Source organism: Rhodofomes roseus (assembly GCF_022264815.1).
Source record: "Rhodofomes roseus strain CIRM-BRFM 1785 chromosome Unknown C8Q71scaffold_46, whole genome shotgun sequence".
Classification (NCBI taxonomy): Eukaryota; Fungi; Basidiomycota; class Agaricomycetes; order Polyporales; family Fomitopsidaceae; genus Rhodofomes; species Rhodofomes roseus.
The window spans coordinates 1-18,138 of record NW_025953002.1 but is presented as its reverse complement, the minus strand read 5'-3'; the positions used below and the strand labels follow the sequence as shown (position 1 = coordinate 18,138).

Genomic DNA, 18,138 nt, shown 5'->3' with positions numbered 1-18,138 from the left:
GCCTTACTTAGATTCTTCACTGCATTGTCAGGGGCAGGAGCCAAGGGAAGCTTGACCTCAGTGAACTGTGCAATGCCATGCAGATACAGAGTCTGAACTTGTGCAGCTCTCCAATACCTCATTCCTTTGGGACATGTTCCACCAGCTGCTCCTCAAACCCTATCTACCACTCTTGGCACTTCTGTGTATCCTTATGCCTTTGTGAAGACCCCGTCTTAGTTTCCACCTCCTGACATACCCACTGTTGTACGCACAGCAGACAAGTATTTGGTACATGTTAAAATCCATTTGACTCCTCCACTTTTAGGACACGTGGCACTATCTAGGTGCACACAAGCTACTGTTTGTGTTGCTTAAGGACAAACTTCATGGCTAACCTACCACAGAGGATATGGCACTATTTCTTGCAAGACTTGATTACCATCTTGACACAATGCTTGAGCTTGGATGGCAGCACCGGACATGTGTCAGGAAGGAGACTGAGCTTGAAGCTAAAGCCCAGTGATGGTGCAAGTTACATTGAGCATTTGCTACAGGAAGCCATTCAGCAAACAGGCCCACTGAAGAAGCAGTCTGTTGCATGGTGGGCTGATTTAACTAGCTGAGTTGAAGTACCATGGCAGTATCTGAAGCTGAAGATTATTTTAGGGCTGGTGCTGTGTATGGAGCAGAGCTCAGCAACTAAGCAGATGTTGTGGTAACAACAAAGAGCCACTATGATGGCCAACCACTGAATCAACATCTAGCCAGTATGACTGGTGGGAGTGAGTCCTTTCACTTGTATCCCTGTAGGAACTGCTGACATCAAGGAATGAGTAGGCGACTATGATGACGGACACACATTGGAGGTCTTCTGGGACCCATCTGTGGTCTCCCCATTCACCAATGCAAACCCACAATATGCCCAAGAACCTAAGCAAGTCAAGGCTGAGCATCAAGGCTGTGCTCAGCAGAAACCCTGAGACAGTCCCACAATTTGTAGACAGGACCTCATGTTGCAGCAAGGCTGACAAACTTGCTGAGATGCAGAAGTACCTCCTTGGATCATTGCAAAATGTCTCCAGGGTTGGTACCTACTCCAACTGGTGGTTAGCCTCAGTGTACAAGAATGGCTACTCACATCCAGATACCATCTTCCTTGCATACATGTAAGTCTATCAATCCTAAGGACTACTCTCATACCTGACTCAATGAGGCTCACAGGTTCACCAATGTCCTGGATGGAGCTAAGACAGGCATCACTGTCTCAAGCAAGGTCTTTGAGGAGCACAGGAAAGCGTTCAGTTCTCTTCCACTGGACCCTCAGCCAGAGACCATCAAGGGGCAGGAACGAGTACTACAACAACGATGAAATCCCTGCCAAACGAAATCCAGAACTCCCACCATTCACCCTAGAGCTCCTCCACTGTAAGCTCACACCACCTGCTGCCCCACCTGCTGCCCCACCTGCTGCCCAAGCTGCTGCCCAAGCTGCTGCCTTGTTGTCCTGGACTGTTGACTGGCAGGAGGCGGCTTGTGTCCTGTTGCTGAGGCTTGCTTGCAATGTTGTGAAGTCCCGGCAGCGGCCTTGCTGGCAGGTTTAAGCAGAGCTGCTTGAAATTTCATGATGTCTCCGCCCTGGCACTAGCTCCAGCCCTCTACAGAAATGTTGGGATTGCTGAATCTGTCACCACACAGAGGCTTGTCAGGGAGGCTGCTGAGATTCATACATACTACTCTCTCAACAGCTGTTCCTACGAGAGTTAGCAACACAGCACTTGGACTTGACCCAGTACTTTTCAAATCAATGTCCCTGTGCAATAGACAGGGTCATGCAAGAGGTGAGGCAAGCTTAGGCCACTGCTGATGATATATACCCACCACATAGGTTAGAAAGCACCCAATCTTGCAATACTACGTTGATGGTTGGCCAGCCAACATCTACATACAGGATTGGGTCTCCTGGCAAGTTCTCCGGAACCGGTGGGATTGCCACCTTGGTGACATGCACAATGGCACTGGCAAAGCAAATGAGGTGAGACACAATTTCACAAATGTACTAAGTACCATCCTATCCTCATTGGCCATCCTAGCAGCCTCCAAGCCAGGGATCTCAACCGAGTCTGAGTTGGATCAGTACAGGTACTGCCCATGCCAAGGCCTATACCAGCTGTGATGTAGAGGAGGAGGGGAAGGATTAGGCCCTTCCAGAGAATCGTTGAGGAAAGCCTTGGCATGGTCCTGAACACAGCCCTTGGACATCATCATCCAGACTGAGTGCTGTCCAGAAAACAAGGAGCATGTGTGGGCCTATGAGGTCAAGTCACTGCTTAGTCCACATATGCCTTGGGGTGGGAGCACTGGGGAAGGATTAGGCCCTTCCAGAGAATCGTTGAGGAAAGCCTTGGCATGGTCCTGAACACAGCCCTTGGACATCATCATCCAGACTGAGTGCTGTCCAGAAAACAAGGCGCATGTGTGGGCCTATGAGGTCAAGTCACTGCTTAGTCCACATATGCCAAGGGGGAGGGAGCAGTGCATGCCCCAGCACATTACCCCAGTGCTCCAGTGTAGATGCCAGCATTGAGGCTATTGACCCTGCAATCTTTGAGTAGTACTGATTCCGTGTGAGGATGGCTTAGGCCTGCTTCACTGACTGACTGTTAGCAGTCTATGTTGATCAGCCCCAGCAGGAGCTCTGGCTTCATGATGTTGTGGATTGTGTACATGAGGGCTGCTGGCAGTGGACAATCTGCATGTGGCACCTGTGGTAATATGAGTGTGAGGGGCTGTGGACTTCAATGCCTAGAGTCAGTGCAAGTAGGGCTTCAGCAGTATCAGCCACATCTGAGACCCAAAAAAACAGCTGCCACTGAAATCAGTAAATGGGCAATTATACCCCCTTCACCTAAGTCCAGGGGGGGTCAGCGTGCCCTCAGCTTGCCTTATATGGTAATTCCTTTTTGGGCCATTACCATATAAGGCAAGTGCTGACTTGGGGCCGCACCTACATGTCTCAGGGGATCTCGCGCGGGCCCGCGAGATCCCCTGCGCACCTCTCAACACCAGTTATGTGGACTGCGTCAAGACCAACATCCAGTACTGAATGTCAGGGGTCTGTGCACTGGCGCGACATCCCCTGGGACATATGCCAGTCCCATGTGCCATGCACGCACCACGCACCATGTGTTAGGGGATCCTGCGCACCCGCGCGAGATCCCCTAGAAAGGGTACGCGCGCACGACACATCCATGTACTCAAACATTGTACACATACAGTCTCCCAGGGGATACTGCGCACCCGCGCAAGATCCCCTAGAAAGGGTATGCATGTATGATACCCCCATGTACCCACACAGCGTACGCACATGGGCTCCCAGGGGATCCTGCGCACCTGCGCGAGATCCCCTGGAAAGGGTATGCATGTATGATACCTCCATGTACCCGCACAGCGTACGCACATGGGGTCTCAGGGGATCCTGCGCACCCGCGCGAGATCCCCTAGAAAGGGTACGCGCGCACGACGCGTCCGTGTACTCAAACGTAGTACACACAGTCTCCCAGGGGATCTCGCGCGCGTGCGCGAGATCCCCTCAAGCACATGTCAGCATCGCGAACCATGCCTTAGGTTCCTCAAAGTAACCTATTGTCTCCGGTACTGCGCGCACCATGTAACAGGGGATCCCACCCTCCCGCGCAAGATCCCCTTGGAGGAGTACTGCGTTTTGTAGTATGCGCACATACATTATTGGGATTCACGCGAGTGCGCAGCAACACCTCACTTCCCAATGCTCGAGAACATAATGCACGCACATGGTCTCAGTGTGCATGCACATTGCAGCCGCAGCATCTGAGACACGATAACAAGCTGTCAGATCAATCTGATCGATTGTGTGTGATGAAGTGATCGGTTCTGAGCGCTACAGATGTCCGTACATAGACACACACAAGGCTATCGCTAATCTGGGAATTGCCGATCACACCCCGATGTCCCATGTACAAACGACAGATCCGCTCAAAATTAGACAGAGATACAGATACTAAGATGCCTAGGACATGAAACGATTCCAGTCCGCGTTCAATTCAATCTCTAACATGTCCGCAAGGGCGATCGCTTCTGCCTCCCTTTTGTACAAGCCCATGTACTGGTCCATCACTGGCCATAACGTATCCATGAGGTTCTGCTCACATACGATCGCGTCGAAGCGGGCGCGCCGCTCATCCAAGTAACGCTCCAGAGCCTTAGGGTCCCAAACTTGATCCACGCGTATCACGAGTTGAGTGTCAGCCTCACAGGTATACGCCATGCGCTTGCCCATGAGCTCTAGTACCCTACCCGCGTACGGAGCCGCGAATTTGATGAATTTGGCCATGAACTCGGCCGACATGTACTCGTGCGGGTTATTGTCAAACGCGGCACTCATCCTGTGCGGCCACGATGACTGCCGGTGCAGGCACAGTTAGTCTGAGGGTTACCCAGATACCGACATGATGGACACTCACCGCTACCGTGCACATTATTCCCAATCCGCGTGTCAAGCACTGCTCGCATGTCTCCGAGTTTGGACGTACGTCGCAATTGGCACTGCGGTGGAAGATGCACATTGCACACCGGTCGGCGCCATGCATCTGTAGGTAGCGAGTCAGCCCTGGACGCCACTGAGTACCTACAACTAGCAGGGGTCCGTACTGATTTTGGCTGTTCACGGCGCGGGCACGCTAAGTATTCACCGGCTTGAGAATGGTCAGTCCGCTACTTGGAATATAAATGCTCGGTACTCACCGCTGGCTTCGCACGTCGTTCCACTACCACCGGCAGACACACTTTGGGGAGTGTTGGAGCTGGACATGGCAGCGACTTGAGAAGAGAAGACGGCACCTGACATACCGAGTGCTATGTTTTGCGTCATGTGAGTTGTGTGGCGGTGGGCGCTTCCTGCGGTACGAACCTCCGTTCGGCCACAGTGAGCAGTATTGCATTCACACGGTAATATCAGTGGTTGCACCCCGGTATCCGCATTGATGTCGCGACGTTGTATTGCGCATGCGCAGAGTCCTGCGCCAATGCACCTATTTATACAAGTGGCAATATGCGCAGTAGTATGTACTATGCGGTGCGCATCCTTGGATTGTTGTTCCGAGCCTGAGGAACATTGATTGATATGGCAGATCCATGAATGCATGGACGCGCAAGCTCACCATGAACGAGCAGGGATCATCACCGGCATGATCAGTGCAACGTGCGCAGATCACCTCATGTGCGCGCACCGCGCAGTAGGTTGCGTTTGACGCCTGACATTGTATACATCGTTCGCTCGCACGACGCTATGCTAACCGTGAGTTTGGACGCGTCTGTCATGGGACATCACCACGCACCACGACCGTCACTTCCCGTCGCATGCGACTCTCTGCTGCGCATGTGGCGTGTCAATGCAACCGGTCAATATCATAGCTGACATCAAGTTACCGGTGTGTTGCGGCAGGTTTATCGCAGTCATCGGAGTCGAACAATGAGTACAAGTGCCGCCGGCCACTGCAGCATATCTGATAGATCAGATGCGGGAACGTGCGCGGGGCGCCACGCATATCCATACATAGACGCACATGATCTTGATTTGGATTCCACAAGAAGAAGTATGTACTCTACTAGTAAGACCATACGCGAAGTCTCGAACGTGCCTCCTGACGTGCGCGCTGCTCTCTGAGCCGTTGTAACAAGCGCCTGTAACTTCCATCGTATGCGTATAGCATGAGCGTCATTGTTTTGACCGCTCTCCAACTATAGTAAATCTCAAGATACTCCGTCTTATCGCTCTCGTAGAGCGGCGAGAGCGGATTGGAAAGACGCGGGTATACTGTGTGGTGAAAGTGTTCATAAGCGTGCGCATGGCGCGCGCGCTGGGCTTCCCATGCGTGTAAAACCAATTGCAGATTGGCCATGAAGTGGTGGCTGAGGTAGTAGGCTGGTTCACTCTTGACGCGCTGCCACATGCGTGCCCTCGATGGTTGCTGCCCAAGCACACCTGGTCGGTGCTATGTTCATTGAGAAATGCGATGCTCACCACGGTCACGGTACACAGTATCTGGACGCCCAAGTCAACGCATTGGGAGCAGCTCATAGAGCCCGGAAGCACATCACAGCGAGCATGCTGAAGACATGTGCAAACTGAGCATTTCTCGTGAGCCGTAATGTACTGCCACCAAACATATGTCAGTAGGCACAGCGGCGGAAACAGTTATGTAGAGAGGACGAGTTCGCACGCTGGAAATCGACACCGGTTCCGGTGCCTGTTTTGTATCTCCTTCTGAGCTTGGATGAGTGCGAGGCGCGGACGTTTGGGGAATGTCTTACCTCGGTTGCGTTGCAGTCCTGATTCGGCACTGCCCCACCCATATATGAACGGTGATGCATACATGGTGAAGTTGGTACAGTTGAAACCGACGATGACGCCCGGTATCATCTTGGAGCGCAAGGCAAACATGCGTAGCCCACACACGGTCATGTGAGACACGCACGCGAGCGCGACACTTGGGCGGCCCCTGGGGACGCGATCATATGATCTGTTGACGCGTACAGCGGTAGGCGCTTGTTGGTCCACTTCGCGCTTCATCGTTCCGTTGTCGCTTCTTTCGGCATCTTTCCCTGCTCTCGCCGCGTTCATCAATCTTGGCAACACCGCATCACGCGCTTGTCCACGCCCGCGGGCCCATCGCATCTCTACACGCAACACCTACCATGGTCGGCACATGGACGGAGAAGCATACGCAGAAGTACTTTCGGGCCGCGGTGAAGAAACGCGTGGATTTCATCGGCACGCGCAAACATTTAGAGTTCACGGACCAGGTGCCGCCCACGCACGAGTGGACGGCTGAGCTGCTTGAGCAGTTCAACCGCAACCTGCGTGGTGTGTACAATGGGCCTTTTGACTGGGAGACGACGGAGGTCCTGTTGATGAAGTACATCATGGTGCGTCGCGTGCTCACAGTGTCTCGGATGATCTGAGTCAAACGTGCGTCAGACGGACGACCTCTTGAACTCGCTCAAGAATCTATCGAAAGACGTCGCGCTGCCTCACCTTGTGCGGCTCGTCCTGGACTGGGCCTGCTGGGACCCGCCGGAGGAGGGAGCGTGGCCGCCGGGCTTGAGCATGCGCCGCTACTTCATGAAATGGCGCCACTGCGAGCCGCTGAACTTCAAGTCGGACACGTCGACCGACGTCGACATGGAGCAGGCGGCCAACGCTCTGCTGGATATGTGGATCGGTGAGTGCATCACCGTGTTCGTGTGTGCGTGCGCTCACTGTGTCCCGCTGGTCAGCCAATGACCGTCTGTATGGTACGTTTGTTCCTCTTTGGTCGGTTGTGTGAGTATGACGATTGGCGCGCATGTACAGCGGACACACCTGTGCAGTATCGCGAGGCGGAGGATGTCCCTGGGGTGACGCAGTACAAGTTGAGGATGCAAGATGTCACGGACGAACAGCGACGCGAGGCGGCGGAGGCGTTGGAGGCATACCTGAACCAGGAGTGGCGGTGCGGTGCGCCGTTGCAGATGAAGGCCTGGATCAAGGTCAGGTCGTACAAGAGGCCAGAGAACCTGCCTCCGGCTGAGAACGACACGGTGGTGAGTTTACAGGGTTGTGCTCTGCATTTGCTGTTGATGCGCTAGGTGACCAGATTCGCGGGCCATACATGTGCCTACAATGCGTCAAGGCTTGCATCCTCGAATGCCGTGTTCCAAACGATACCGAATTACCCAAGTGCGTGTCGTGCCGTGTGCGCAAGATCAAGTGCGCCTATCAGGTTCGTGCGCACAGGATATCTCTGGCACAACAGACTCACGGGACAGATAGACCGAGCTGGTTGATCCGCGCGCGGACCCAGCCTTCTTCAACCCGCCCCGCGCGCTATCCAAGGCATTGGTCTCTCAAGGTTCCAGTACAGGTCCGTCGTCGTCTGCTGGCGCGTCCGGCAGCGCAAAGCGCACAGCAGACACGTTGTCTGAGGAGGAGAGGGAGGTGAAGCATACCCGGTCTTGAAGGGCGTTTGTGCGTGACACTACTGTAGTATCGTGGTAGCACTCCGTTTAATGCGAGGAATTAGCAATCTGTTTCTTGCAAATACCCGGACTATTACATTGACATGGCGCCGCTGCCTGATGCCATGCGCGTGCATCCACACCTCCGGTCTCAACGTTTACCATGTCTCGAGTGCGCATCATCCTTACCATCCACCAGGTGCGCCCACAGTGGCTTCGGAACACGGCCCGCGGAACACGGTCATATGACGTGGCCAGCCATCTGTGCGACGCGCTCAGCGTCTAATTCGGACGGCCGGTGTGGCGTGCGCGCTTGACCTGGCTAGCATCCCGTCGGTCAGATTCTACCTCGCTCTTGACCGTTTCTCGCCTACGCGGCCTCGCTTCGATATCACTCTCTCGCATTCCTCGTTGCAGCCCTTGTACCTGCACTCGACCTCAACATCTGCCACGTCGGACGAGCCGCCCACCGCCCAGCATGGTTGGCCCATGGACTTATGAAGACACGGGGAAGTACTATCGCGAGGCCGTCAAGCGTCGGCCCAGTTTTAGCGGTAGACGGGATATGTTACAGTTCACCGACCGGCTGCCGTCCACGGACGACTGGACATTACCGGTGCTCTTACAGTTGAACCGCACGTTGCGCGTGCTGTATAATGGGCCGTTCAACTGGGACGCTTTCAAGAAGATCGTCATGCAACATATCCTCGTACGTCTACATGATCTTTTGACCAGAACGTGTGATCTGACTTGTTCAGACGGACGATGTTCTTGATGCGCTCAAAGCGCTGCCCGAGGACGAGCAGATTCCGCACCTCGTGCAGCTAGTCCTTGACTGGGCTTGCTGGGACGCACCAAAGGAGGGCGCATGGCCGCGGGATCTCAGCATGCGGCGTTACTTTGTCAAATGGCGCAGGTGTGAGCCGTTCTACTTTGAGGCGGACACGCACACCGACGAGGACATGGAGCGGGCGGCGGACCTTTTCCTCGACATTTGGATGGGTCAGTCCCCGGGTTGTATACTAGTGTGCCCGCTAACCGTTCGGTGTACATTGTTGTTGCACAGCAAACGATCGACTGCACGGTACGTGCATGCTTGCGGTTTGTTTTGCCGCTTTGTGTTGACATACGGCGCACCCCTGCCTGAAGCGGCAACCCCGGTACAATTCGGCGAGGAGAAGGACTTCCCCGGCTTCACCGTGTACCGAGTGAGGGATGAGGCTGTCACTGACGCGGAGCGGCTTGCAGCAGCGCAATCGAAGGAGCTGTACCTGAACCTGCAAGCGCGAGGTTGGGCGCCTGAAAGGATGGATGAACCGCTCCAAGTTGGAGCGTCGGTTGCGCGGCCTGCAAAACTGCCTCCGCCCGCGGGCGACATTGTGGTGAGTTTCTCTTGATCTGCTCCTTACAACGCTCATGTGCTGGACGGCCAGATTTGCGGTCCCGGCATGTGCGCGCAATGCATCAAAAAGCGTTACCTTGAGTGCCGTGTCCCGCAAGATGGCGGAAAGCCTAGGTGCGTGGCATGCCGCGTACACAAGCTTGGATGCGAGCATAAGGTGCGCATCCTGTCCTCGCACGGTTACGGGGTACTCATAGAATCATACAGGGCAAAACTATGGATGCGCTCAAGAAACAGTCGCTAGAAGATGACTCGGACTCTCGTGAGGCGACACCGGACCCTAGTCAGCGTTCCCAAAGGTCAGGCTCGGAAAGCGTGGTCTCTGAGTCTAACAAGTCCGCGGCGTTGACGAACGCGTCTGCTGGTAAGTTGTCCTCCCCGCAGCTGCTGTCAAACTCAAGCTCTTTGTAGATTCCGTGCCCGGTCCTTCCGGTGGTCGCAAGCGCAAATCCCAAGGGTCGCGAGACAAGCAGAAGAAGGCGAAGCGTGCTCGGAAGTAGACAACTGTAGTACAGAGTATTGTCTTGAACATGTAGCATAGAGTATCCGTCTATCTTGGGCAGTGGCTGATGCGTTTGGTATACCACAATCGAAGGGACTTCTCCGCACCGCGCATAACGCAATGCAGTGTCGCGTCAGCGTACCATGGCGGCCATATGTGTATGTTGCACCATGTACCGAGGACGTCCCAGGGGATCCTGCGCACCCGCGCGAGATCCCCTGACAGCCATATTGTATGTCGCACCACGCACTGAGGACGTCCTAGGGGATCCTGCGCACCCGCGCGAGATCCCCTGACAGTCATATGTATGTGTCGCACCACACACGCAAGACGTCACAGGGGATCCTGCGCACCTGCGCGAGATCCCCTCAGACACATATTGTATGTCTTACCACGCACGCAAGGTGTCACAGGGGATCCTGCGCACCCGCGCGAGATCCCCTGACAGTCATATGTGTATGTTGCACCACGCACTGAGGACGTCTCAGGGGATCCTGCGCACCCGCGCGAGATCCCCTGACAGCCATATGTATGTGTCGCACCATGTACTGAGGACGTTCCAGGGGATCCTGCGCACCCGCGCGAGATCCCCTGACAGCCATATGTATGTGTCGCACCATGTACTGAGGACGTTCCAGGGGATCCTGCGCACCCGCGCGAGATCCCCTGACAGCCATATGTATGTGTCGCACCATGTACTGAGGACGTTCCAGGGGATCCTGCGCACCCGCGCGAGATCCCCTGACAGCCATATTGTATGTCGCACCACGCACTGAGGACGTCTCAGGGGATCCTGCGCACCCGCGCGAGATCCCCTCAGACCCGTATGTATGCGCCGCACCATGTACTGAGGACGTTCCAGGGGATCCTGCGCACCCGCGCGAGATCCCCTGACATCCATATACACGGGGCACGCCAGCTGACATGGTACACGTTATGACATTGCAACAGTATGATACAGTACGACCTGGGTACACGGCAGCGACGACGAGCGAGCGAGAACAATACGAGTATGACAAGATATGCGCTGACGACACGCGACACGGTGCGATAGCGTTAGAGACCAGAAGACATGGGACGCAGCCCAGCAAGACACGGCGTTTGTGTATGTACATACTATCAAGACCAACCTTGTCCGTACAATCACACATCGCGAGCTGTCCTAGTCCTTGTGGACCGCCTTTTTGGCACCCGTGGTCTTGCGCGACGCTGAAGCTGTCGAGCCGCCGCCGCGTTGCTTCGGGGTCGGGGTGTCGGGCGCGAATGCGGCCATGTCGTCCTTTGACGATGACGCTGCGGCGTTCCTAGAACTCGACGCTGTGGGATTTGAGGACGACCGCGCAGCGCCGCTCGAGGAAGAGGGAGCAGCCGCGTTCGAGGTCCTCGACGCGAGCATTTCGGTCTTCAGGTTGTTAATGGGCGTAGGCCTCGGCCCGTCGTATTTGGGGTACCACCCCGGCCGGCGCACCAGGTCCTCGGGCGGTTGGTGAGCTGGGACCTGCGGCTTGCTGGACGCAGCTTGCATCTTCGCAATCTTGTGTGAGAGCATCGTTAGTGGAATGATAATGAGTGCAAGGCGGATACATACGTGGTAGCCCACCGCGCTCTCCACCTCATCCTCGATGCGGTCCCGGATCTGCTCCATCAGCTCCTTCCACCGCGTACCGAGCCAGCCCATCGTCACTACCGCGTTCCGATCGCCGTGCCACGGGGAACCGTGGTCGTCTGGCTCGCTGTCGTTCTGGACCGCCTCGGGCAGCTGCCCAAGGTCGCCCGCCCTACTCTTCCCTTTGCCGTCGACGACCTGCGGCTCATCGATATCCATCGCGTCTTCGGGAGCGTCGGGGCTGCTCGCCGCACCGGCAACTAAGGCGCGTAGGGGCTGGTCATCCTCGGAGTCAGAGTCGATGGTTATCGTCTCCCTTGCCTCGGCGCGCGTGCTCTTGTTGTCGGCCGTCTTCTGGGACGGCCCAGGCTTTGATGCGCGCGCCGATATCTTCGCCGATGACGGCTTGGCCTCCGGCGTGGCGTCGACTTTCTTGCGCTTGTTCGGCGTGGCCGTCGCCGATTTCGCCGACGTCCTGGAGACGGGTGCGGCGACCTTCGTCTTGGGCTTCGCAGCCGTCTTCGCCTTGCCGCTTTGTGGAGTGCGACTTACGATGTCGTCCTCGCCCGGGCTGTCCGACATTTCTTCGCTCGAAGAGACCGCCATCCGCTTGCGCGGGTTGATCTTTGAGGTCGTGGGGGCAGTGGTCGAGCGCGCGGGGGGAAGGTCAGCGTATCGACCGTGTTTCTGGTCGTTCACGTAGACGGCCTCTGCTTCGTAGTAGGTCTTCATAGTCTTTAATCAGTGTCCTAAACGGTTTTGCAGAGAGGTTTGTACTTACCTTAATGTCGCATGGAGATCTATGCCCGGTGATGCAGGCGACGCACCTGCGTCCGAGGCCGCGGATGACGCATTCGGTGGCGCCTCTCTTCTTGCACTGCGCACATCGCCACTTGCCCATGAACTGTAAGAGAGTTAGCGAAGTACGTGTTGTCGTAACAGAAACTCACCTTCGCGTGCACGTTGTCGTTCTTCTCAGTTGCGGGCATGAGAAGGGTCCACTGCCCTTCCCACTTGGGCGCAGAGTTGTCCACCTCCGGGTCCTCACGCTTGGGCACGGCCGACGCCTTGCCCTTGCCTGCTGCCCGTGCCTTCCGCGCCGAATTGCTGCTGATGCGTTTTCCCCCTCGGGCCTTCCCCTTGCCCTTGGGTCCGGTCGGCGATTCGTCGTCCTCGCTGTCGACGAGCTCGTCTGCCTCCTCCACCTCGACCTCGCTCTCATCTGCCTCCTCCACCTCGACCTCGCTCTCATCTGCCGCCTCGACCTCGACCTTGCCGTCAACAGGCGACGCGCTCGTATGGGGCAGGGCGGGTCGGTCTTCACGCTCCCGCGCCTCGTTGGCCTCGCGTGCGCGTTGCGCATACGGGTGGTGTTGCAGGCGGGCTGCATGGATGTCAGTCGTGGCGGGGCTTGCACGTCGTGCGAGGTATTCACCGGTCGCCTCGTCGTCGTCGTTGCGGTCATCGCGGTCCTCACCGTCCTCGCCCGGTTCAGTCTCGCCCGGCGCGTCCTCGACCAGCGCGTCACCGCCCGTCGCATCCTCAAGCTGCGCGTCGTCGCCCAGCACGTCCTCGACCTGCGCGTCGTCGCCCAGCGCGTCCTTTGCCCCATCCGCATCCTCGCCCGGCGCGTCCTCGACCTGCGCGTCACCGCCCGTCGCATCCTCAAGCTGCGCGTCGTCGCCCAGCACATCCTCGACCTGCGCGTCCACTGCCTCCCCCTCATCCGGAGCGGCGCTGTTGCGCGCAGGGCTGTCGGGGCGGTCGGACTCCGGTGAGACGCTGCGATCACTGTCGGGCTCAAGGACGTTGGAAACTGCACACACACGCATGTTAGCCCATAGATGAGTGCTACTATGCGCTACTCACTCCTCAACCGATCACCGGCTGTGAATCAACGTGTGATGAGCTAGTTGCGCGAAATGCGTCAATTGGGACGACTTACCTATCCATGGCATAAAGATGTTGAGGTGGGGCATGGTGAAGTCGTCGGTGATGGTTGAAGGGACAGCTTCGATTTTCATGTCGATGAGGACGCGCTGGAGAGTGCGCACCTCGCCTTCGCGGGTAGACCTCACATACTGCATGGCCGCCTCGACATAAGGCAGCCGGGTGATGGATACATTCTCGAGGACTGTGAACCAGTCATCGGTCTGTGGAATCATGTCAGTCAGGGCGGCGCTCGATGGGCCTGTGGTTCACGCACGATGATGTGGTCCTGGATGACGACCTCGACGGCCTGGAGAGTCCACCGCTCGTCGACGAACGCCTTGATCAGCTTATTCAGCGCTTTCATCTCCTCGGGTTGCCATTCCAGTGCGTCCGGCGGATCCTCGCAGAAGAATGGGGTGACGGGTCGCTTGCCAGCCGCTGCGAGTCCGGTGTCCTTGTGGAACTTCTTCAAGGTCGCGCTAAGGTTTTGGAAAGTCAGGGTGCCGACCATGTTGTAGGAGGGGTTGCCAGATGAAAGAAGGAAGGGGGAGCGACAGAGTCAAGTGCCGCGCGCTGTCCTAAGTCCGAGACGCTCGGTGGTCGCGGCTCCCACGTAGCGGCGACGCGATCGGCCAATCGCCGATTGATCGAGAAGCGCTCTATCTTGATCTGCTGACCTCGGTGCGGTCCGAACATAATTGAATCTTACCGATTGGCAGGCGCAACTTCGGCACGAGGATCTGCAGGGATCGTCGATCAGCTACTGTGCAAGTGCGAGCGCGATGATGAGGTGCGAACGCGATGATGAGGTGCGAATGCAATGATGAAGTGTGAGCGCGATGATGAAGTGGGAGCAACATGGGAGTCGCTTCGCGTTTTGGTAATGAGAATGAAGCGGCGAGTTTGCGCGGTGCGCCATGTCGGCCTCGTGTTGCATCAGCCGAGCCTTGCGGTGGAGGCAGCGTTTGATGTCGGTAAATCAGTGCGTCGTGCGCTGCGCTGTCGATCTTCATGTAGTAGTACTCCTACCCCCTGTGCGCGCATATGTTGAGGTGTGAATGTCAGGACGGCCCAAAAAGGGATCTCGCGCGATCGCGCGACATCCCCCAGATCGATGTTTATTGAGTGCGCCCCGTACTCTCTGGGGTTTTTGCACGTGTGCGCGGTGCGGTCTATGTTGCGTCCGACTGGAACATTTGCGAGTTTTCTGATGTGTCCCTGCTTTCCAGAAAACCGCGCGTTCGGCATCATCACGCGCGCGGCCTCGCGGTCCCCTTTCCGAGCTCATGGTGGCCATGCTGCGTGATGCTCGTGGGTCCCTGGAAGGTGCGCTGTGCTCTCTCTGATCTTTTCCCCTCATCCGCGTCTGCGCACTTCACAGGGTTTGCTTGACAGTACTACCGCGCACTGCTCACAATGGCTTCGTCAAGTAGTCAAGCTGTGGCCGGGCCGTCGTCGACGGAACAGGAGATCGACCGAGCCCTGGAAGACCTGGGTGAGGATGCGTCGGAGGTGCGCTTCGCTTGCGCTGTGTGGTGCCGTTTCTACGCTGACATGGGCATGATGTACGTACTACCAGATTCTCGAGATGCAGACGGCCGCGCAGGAGATATACCTGGAGTACTCGCGCCAGATGTCGCAGGCCATGTATGGGTATGCGCTGTTACCGACGCTGGACATGTTCCAGACGGAGTGTAACTTGGTAAGTGTCCATAAAACGTTCAGCACGCGGTCCCTGGACACTCAAAACGTCGACGCATTGGTTGCGAACTTCAACACGAGTACGTACCAAAATCTACTGCATCCCCATCGGGTTGAGGTTGCGATTGCCGAGGAGGCGTTCGACTTCCCCGCGAACCAAGACTGGCACCATCCCGAACAACTGCCGTGGGTGAAGCTCAAGCCACGGGAGCTCGGCGCGGGGGAGCACAGCGACGCGCCGCGAACACACGCCGCGTACACGCTCATCGGGCAGCATCGGATCGAGGCGAGCAAGCAGATGCTCCAGTCGTACGTGGAGACCATGGCGAAAACCGATGCGGAGCTCGCCGCGATAGGAGAGAACAGTCCGAGGTCGAAGGGGTTGCGCACGAAGCGCGAAAAGCTGTACGACCGCCTTCGCAAGCACGGATGCTGGCTATGCGTCGTCTATAAGTATGGTGAGTGCGCTGTCTGTGACGGCGGGGGCGCGTACGTGGTTGGACGCACGTTAACCTGCTTTGTTCAGGGTCGCTGGGCGACAGGAAAGCGGCGGAGTGGCATGCGCAGAACAAGTCGTATCCGAGCAAGGGGGAGACGCCGGAGGAGCAGATGCGCCAGAATATGCGCGAATTGTACAAATGGCGATCCACCGGGTCGGCCAAGGACTTGCTTCAGGCGCACATCCGGCTAAGTACCATCGTCCACAACATCCGGCCACCAGGCACGTCCGGCAGCATGCTGCAGACGGCCCTCACGCACATGTACCGCAACCCCGCCATCCGGCATTTCCTGTGCTCACTCACGCCCATCCTCGACGCCTCGCTCCCTCTGTACAACGATGGGTCCGATCCCACGAAAACGCGGGGGTTCGGGCGTCATTACTACGACCGGTGCGCGCTGTTCGCCGTCAGCTCTTGGCGACGCGTGTTTGCGAAAGGAGGTGGGGTAAGTGCTCGGGCTGTCTGAGTGCGTTATGGGTGCTGATACCTGGTACACACCCAGATCACGCTCTTCGCGATGATGCGGATGCAGTGGGTTATGGGTGTCATCGGCTCCAAGGAGTCTTTCCACGGCATCAAAGAAGTCGAGGAGATCTGCGACGAATACGACAAGGCACGCGTGTCCAGGGATAGGTACCTGCGAATGAAGCAAGCCCCGCTCAACGCGTCCGAGAATGCTGCAGCCGACCGGAAGACGGAACTCGCGATGTACGCCGCCGCGCACGATTTGGACGAGGTGGATGGTGCGATTTCGTCGACGGTCGCCCGGTCGGCCGACCGTCTTCAGCGCGAGTACACGCGCGGCGCGCAGTTGCCCAACTACGAGCTATGGACCGACGAGATGCTAGACACCGTCGACCAGTTCGCGACCGACCACCTCGTGGATGCCGCCTCCCTCGGGGTGCGTTGCAAGCAGGGTTTCTCCATGATGAACCAATACAGCTCTGCGCTCATCAACCAGCTGCGGTTGAAGGCGGGGGGTGCGCTAGGTCAGGAGGACGATGATGAGGATCTGCTGGCGACGGAAGGAGACCCGCAGACGCCTCGGAGCAAGAAACGCGCTTGGGCTAAGAAACGCGTCAAGGCGCACAAGAAGCATATGGAACATGTCATTGGCCGTCTCGCATACGCGTACTACAACTGGACGGTGTTGGATGATGCTGAGTTCACGCCGGAGCTGCCGCTGTTGACGTGCCATGCCATCTCGCTGGTCGGCGCCCAGGTCGGGATGTACTCGCGAGGGTGGGAAACGGGTGAGTGTGGTACCGTCATGGTGGTGTGCGTGTGGTGGCTCAAGTCCCTATCTTCAGGTTGCGCACATGTTCGAACCGACGGCGTACTCACCGCATATCAATTCCAACGCGTCGGCGGCCACCAACACCAAGGACAAGGTTGAGGCAGACAAGACGCTCCATGCGCTGATGGCGACGGTCAATACGCCGTACCTCAAGACTGGCTCGGTCCGGGACTTCACGCAGTCCGACAGCGTTCATTGGGCAGTACGTGGTTTGCGCTCCCTACCTCTTTGTCTCTGTATGTTGATGGTTCGGTGTGCAGCTTGCGCGCGAATTCTTCGGCGATAGACACACCTTCGTCGCGTTGCTCCAGGACTGCTCTGGTAGCCCGCCGGCATCCGTCTCGATGTTCCGTGCCCTGACGCGGGACTCGCTCAGGATGACCTACATGCCGCTCACGCAGGACGTCCCCACTGTGGTATCCAAGGCGGCCAAGTTCACCGTGAAAGGCAACGGCAAGGGGAAGGGGAAGGCGAAGTCAGAGGAGAAGGCGCGCGCGGACTCCAGCGCCCTCGCGCAGGACCATGACAACGCTGTGAAGCAATTCGCGGTGTCGCCAGCAGGGACCGTCTTCCCCAAGCTGGACATCAGGCAGCACGTCAAGATGTTTTCGTCAAACCTCAGATGCGTCACCGACGCCATCGCGATGAAGACACCTGACCTCCTCCAGGACACCGGTATCAGTCTTGACACCCCCGCCATGCGTGCGCTCATGCACACGACAGCCAGCACGGCGGAGAAGAAGAGCGCCGCCCCCGCTGCGGCTGCCGGTAAGAAAGGGAACGCGTCTGCGGGCCCCGTCGCGGGATTCACCGCTGACATCGCTGAGGCGGACACCGTGGAGGGCGTGGGCAGCGTGACCGCTGCGGCTGTGCCCAAGGCTGCGACTCGCGTCTTGGTTCCAATGGTTGTCTACTTGCTGAACGAGGTCGCCATTGCGCAACTCCTGTACAACGACCCAGGGTCAAAGTGGTGGTCGAAGCCTATCGGCGAGTTCCGCGAGAAGTATCGTCTGCTCATGGACTCCTTTATCGACAGGAATGGGTCTCCGGATGCGAAACACGCCCACTTCCAGTGGTGGGACCTCGACAAGCCGAAGCCGGAGTGGGATGCGCACCCTGTCCCGCAGTGGTACGTGGACGGCGAACCGAATCCGCAGCTCCTTCTGTGGAAGAAAGGGCTGG

General features: G+C 57.3%; 7 protein-coding genes across 7 annotated transcripts; 4 read left to right on the top strand and 3 right to left on the bottom strand.

Annotated features, from left to right (window-relative positions):
* Nucleotides 1-900: 900 nt before the first annotated feature.
* C8Q71DRAFT_891776 (uncharacterized protein) lies at nt 901-1,351 on the top strand (the record flags this gene model as incomplete). Its single annotated transcript, XM_047928673.1, has 2 exons — nt 901-1,148; nt 1,204-1,351. The coding sequence occupies 2 exons, from the start codon at nt 901-903 to the stop codon at nt 1,349-1,351; spliced, it is 396 nt and encodes a 131-aa protein (XP_047772449.1).
* Nucleotides 1,352-3,879: 2,528 nt separating this feature from the next.
* Nucleotides 3,880-4,862, bottom strand: C8Q71DRAFT_792263 (uncharacterized protein). Its single transcript, XM_047925407.1, has 4 exons — nt 4,762-4,862; nt 4,669-4,712; nt 4,482-4,607; nt 3,880-4,420 (listed from the first exon to the last, which is right to left on the bottom strand). The coding sequence occupies exons 1-4, from the start codon at nt 4,826-4,828 to the stop codon at nt 4,028-4,030; spliced, it is 630 nt and encodes a 209-aa protein (XP_047772448.1). The 5' UTR covers nt 4,829-4,862; the 3' UTR covers nt 3,880-4,027.
* Nucleotides 4,863-5,573: 711 nt separating this feature from the next.
* Nucleotides 5,574-6,469, bottom strand: C8Q71DRAFT_792259 (uncharacterized protein). The gene is made up of 4 exons (XM_047925406.1): nt 6,331-6,469; nt 6,240-6,283; nt 6,044-6,172; nt 5,574-5,987 (listed from the first exon to the last, which is right to left on the bottom strand). The coding sequence occupies exons 1-4, from the start codon at nt 6,458-6,460 to the stop codon at nt 5,625-5,627; spliced, it is 666 nt and encodes a 221-aa protein (XP_047772447.1). The 5' UTR covers nt 6,461-6,469; the 3' UTR covers nt 5,574-5,624.
* A 245-nt stretch (nt 6,470-6,714) lies between these two features.
* On the top strand, nt 6,715-8,017 carry C8Q71DRAFT_891775 (uncharacterized protein; the record flags this gene model as incomplete). The annotated part of the gene is made up of 6 exons (XM_047928672.1): nt 6,715-6,945; nt 6,998-7,241; nt 7,297-7,314; nt 7,373-7,602; nt 7,656-7,781; nt 7,832-8,017. 6 exons carry the CDS (start codon nt 6,715-6,717, stop codon nt 8,015-8,017), a joined length of 1,035 nt encoding a protein of 344 aa, XP_047772446.1.
* A 288-nt stretch (nt 8,018-8,305) lies between these two features.
* On the top strand, nt 8,306-10,089 carry C8Q71DRAFT_912125 (uncharacterized protein). The gene is made up of 7 exons (XM_047929175.1): nt 8,306-8,725; nt 8,775-9,018; nt 9,083-9,100; nt 9,166-9,398; nt 9,450-9,575; nt 9,626-9,782; nt 9,830-10,089. Exons 1-7 carry the CDS (start codon nt 8,495-8,497, stop codon nt 9,916-9,918), a joined length of 1,098 nt encoding a protein of 365 aa, XP_047772445.1. The 5' UTR covers nt 8,306-8,494; the 3' UTR covers nt 9,919-10,089.
* A 751-nt stretch (nt 10,090-10,840) lies between these two features.
* On the bottom strand, nt 10,841-14,117 carry C8Q71DRAFT_792254 (uncharacterized protein). The gene is made up of 7 exons (XM_047925405.1): nt 13,733-14,117; nt 13,472-13,679; nt 13,396-13,413; nt 12,477-13,342; nt 12,308-12,430; nt 11,509-12,252; nt 10,841-11,454 (listed from the first exon to the last, which is right to left on the bottom strand). Exons 1-7 carry the CDS (start codon nt 13,967-13,969, stop codon nt 11,083-11,085), a joined length of 2,568 nt encoding a protein of 855 aa, XP_047772444.1. The 5' UTR covers nt 13,970-14,117; the 3' UTR covers nt 10,841-11,082.
* Nucleotides 14,118-14,763: 646 nt separating this feature from the next.
* C8Q71DRAFT_891770 (uncharacterized protein) lies at nt 14,764-18,085 on the top strand (the record flags this gene model as incomplete). Its single annotated transcript, XM_047928671.1, has 7 exons — nt 14,764-14,840; nt 14,892-14,970; nt 15,038-15,617; nt 15,686-16,104; nt 16,162-16,935; nt 16,970-17,158; nt 17,217-18,085. Coding segments are annotated over 7 exons (2,987 nt in total), but the record flags the coding sequence as incomplete, so codon positions are not given.
* Nucleotides 18,086-18,138: the final 53 nt, after the last annotated feature.

What these genes read in the sequence shown, in the direction of transcription:
- C8Q71DRAFT_792254 (XM_047925405.1), bottom strand. Translation starts at nt 13,969, where the DNA reads ATGGTCGGCACCCTGACTTTCCAAAACCTTAGCGCGACCTTGAAGAAG. An exon ending in ACGACAACGTGCACGCGAAG is followed by an intron (nt 12,431 to 12,476) that starts GTGAGTTTCTGT and finishes ACTCTCTTACAG; the next exon opens with TTCATGGGCAAGTGGCGATG. An exon ending in GATCTCCATGCGACATTAAG is followed by an intron (nt 12,253 to 12,307) that starts GTAAGTACAAAC and finishes AAGACTATGAAG; the next exon opens with ACCTACTACGAAGCAGAGGC.
- C8Q71DRAFT_792259 (XM_047925406.1), bottom strand. Translation starts at nt 6,460, where the DNA reads ATGTTTGCCTTGCGCTCCAAGATGATACCGGGCGTCATCGTCGGTTTC. An exon ending in AGGACTGCAACGCAACCGAG is followed by an intron (nt 6,284 to 6,330) that starts GTAAGACATTCC and finishes ATCCAAGCTCAG; the next exon opens with AAGGAGATACAAAACAGGCA. An exon ending in AGATACTGTGTACCGTGACC is followed by an intron (nt 5,988 to 6,043) that starts GTGGTGAGCATC and finishes GTGCTTGGGCAG; the next exon opens with CAACCATCGAGGGCACGCAT.
- C8Q71DRAFT_912125 (XM_047929175.1), top strand. Translation starts at nt 8,495, where the DNA reads ATGGTTGGCCCATGGACTTATGAAGACACGGGGAAGTACTATCGCGAG. An exon ending in CGCCCGCGGGCGACATTGTG is followed by an intron (nt 9,399 to 9,449) that starts GTGAGTTTCTCT and finishes CTGGACGGCCAG; the next exon opens with ATTTGCGGTCCCGGCATGTG. An exon ending in AGCTTGGATGCGAGCATAAG is followed by an intron (nt 9,576 to 9,625) that starts GTGCGCATCCTG and finishes AGAATCATACAG; the next exon opens with GGCAAAACTATGGATGCGCT.
- C8Q71DRAFT_792263 (XM_047925407.1), bottom strand. Translation starts at nt 4,828, where the DNA reads ATGTCCAGCTCCAACACTCCCCAAAGTGTGTCTGCCGGTGGTAGTGGA. An exon ending in AACGACGTGCGAAGCCAGCG is followed by an intron (nt 4,713 to 4,761) that starts GTGAGTACCGAG and finishes ACCATTCTCAAG; the next exon opens with CCGGTGAATACTTAGCGTGC. An exon ending in GCCGTGAACAGCCAAAATCA is followed by an intron (nt 4,608 to 4,668) that starts GTACGGACCCCT and finishes CGCTACCTACAG; the next exon opens with ATGCATGGCGCCGACCGGTG.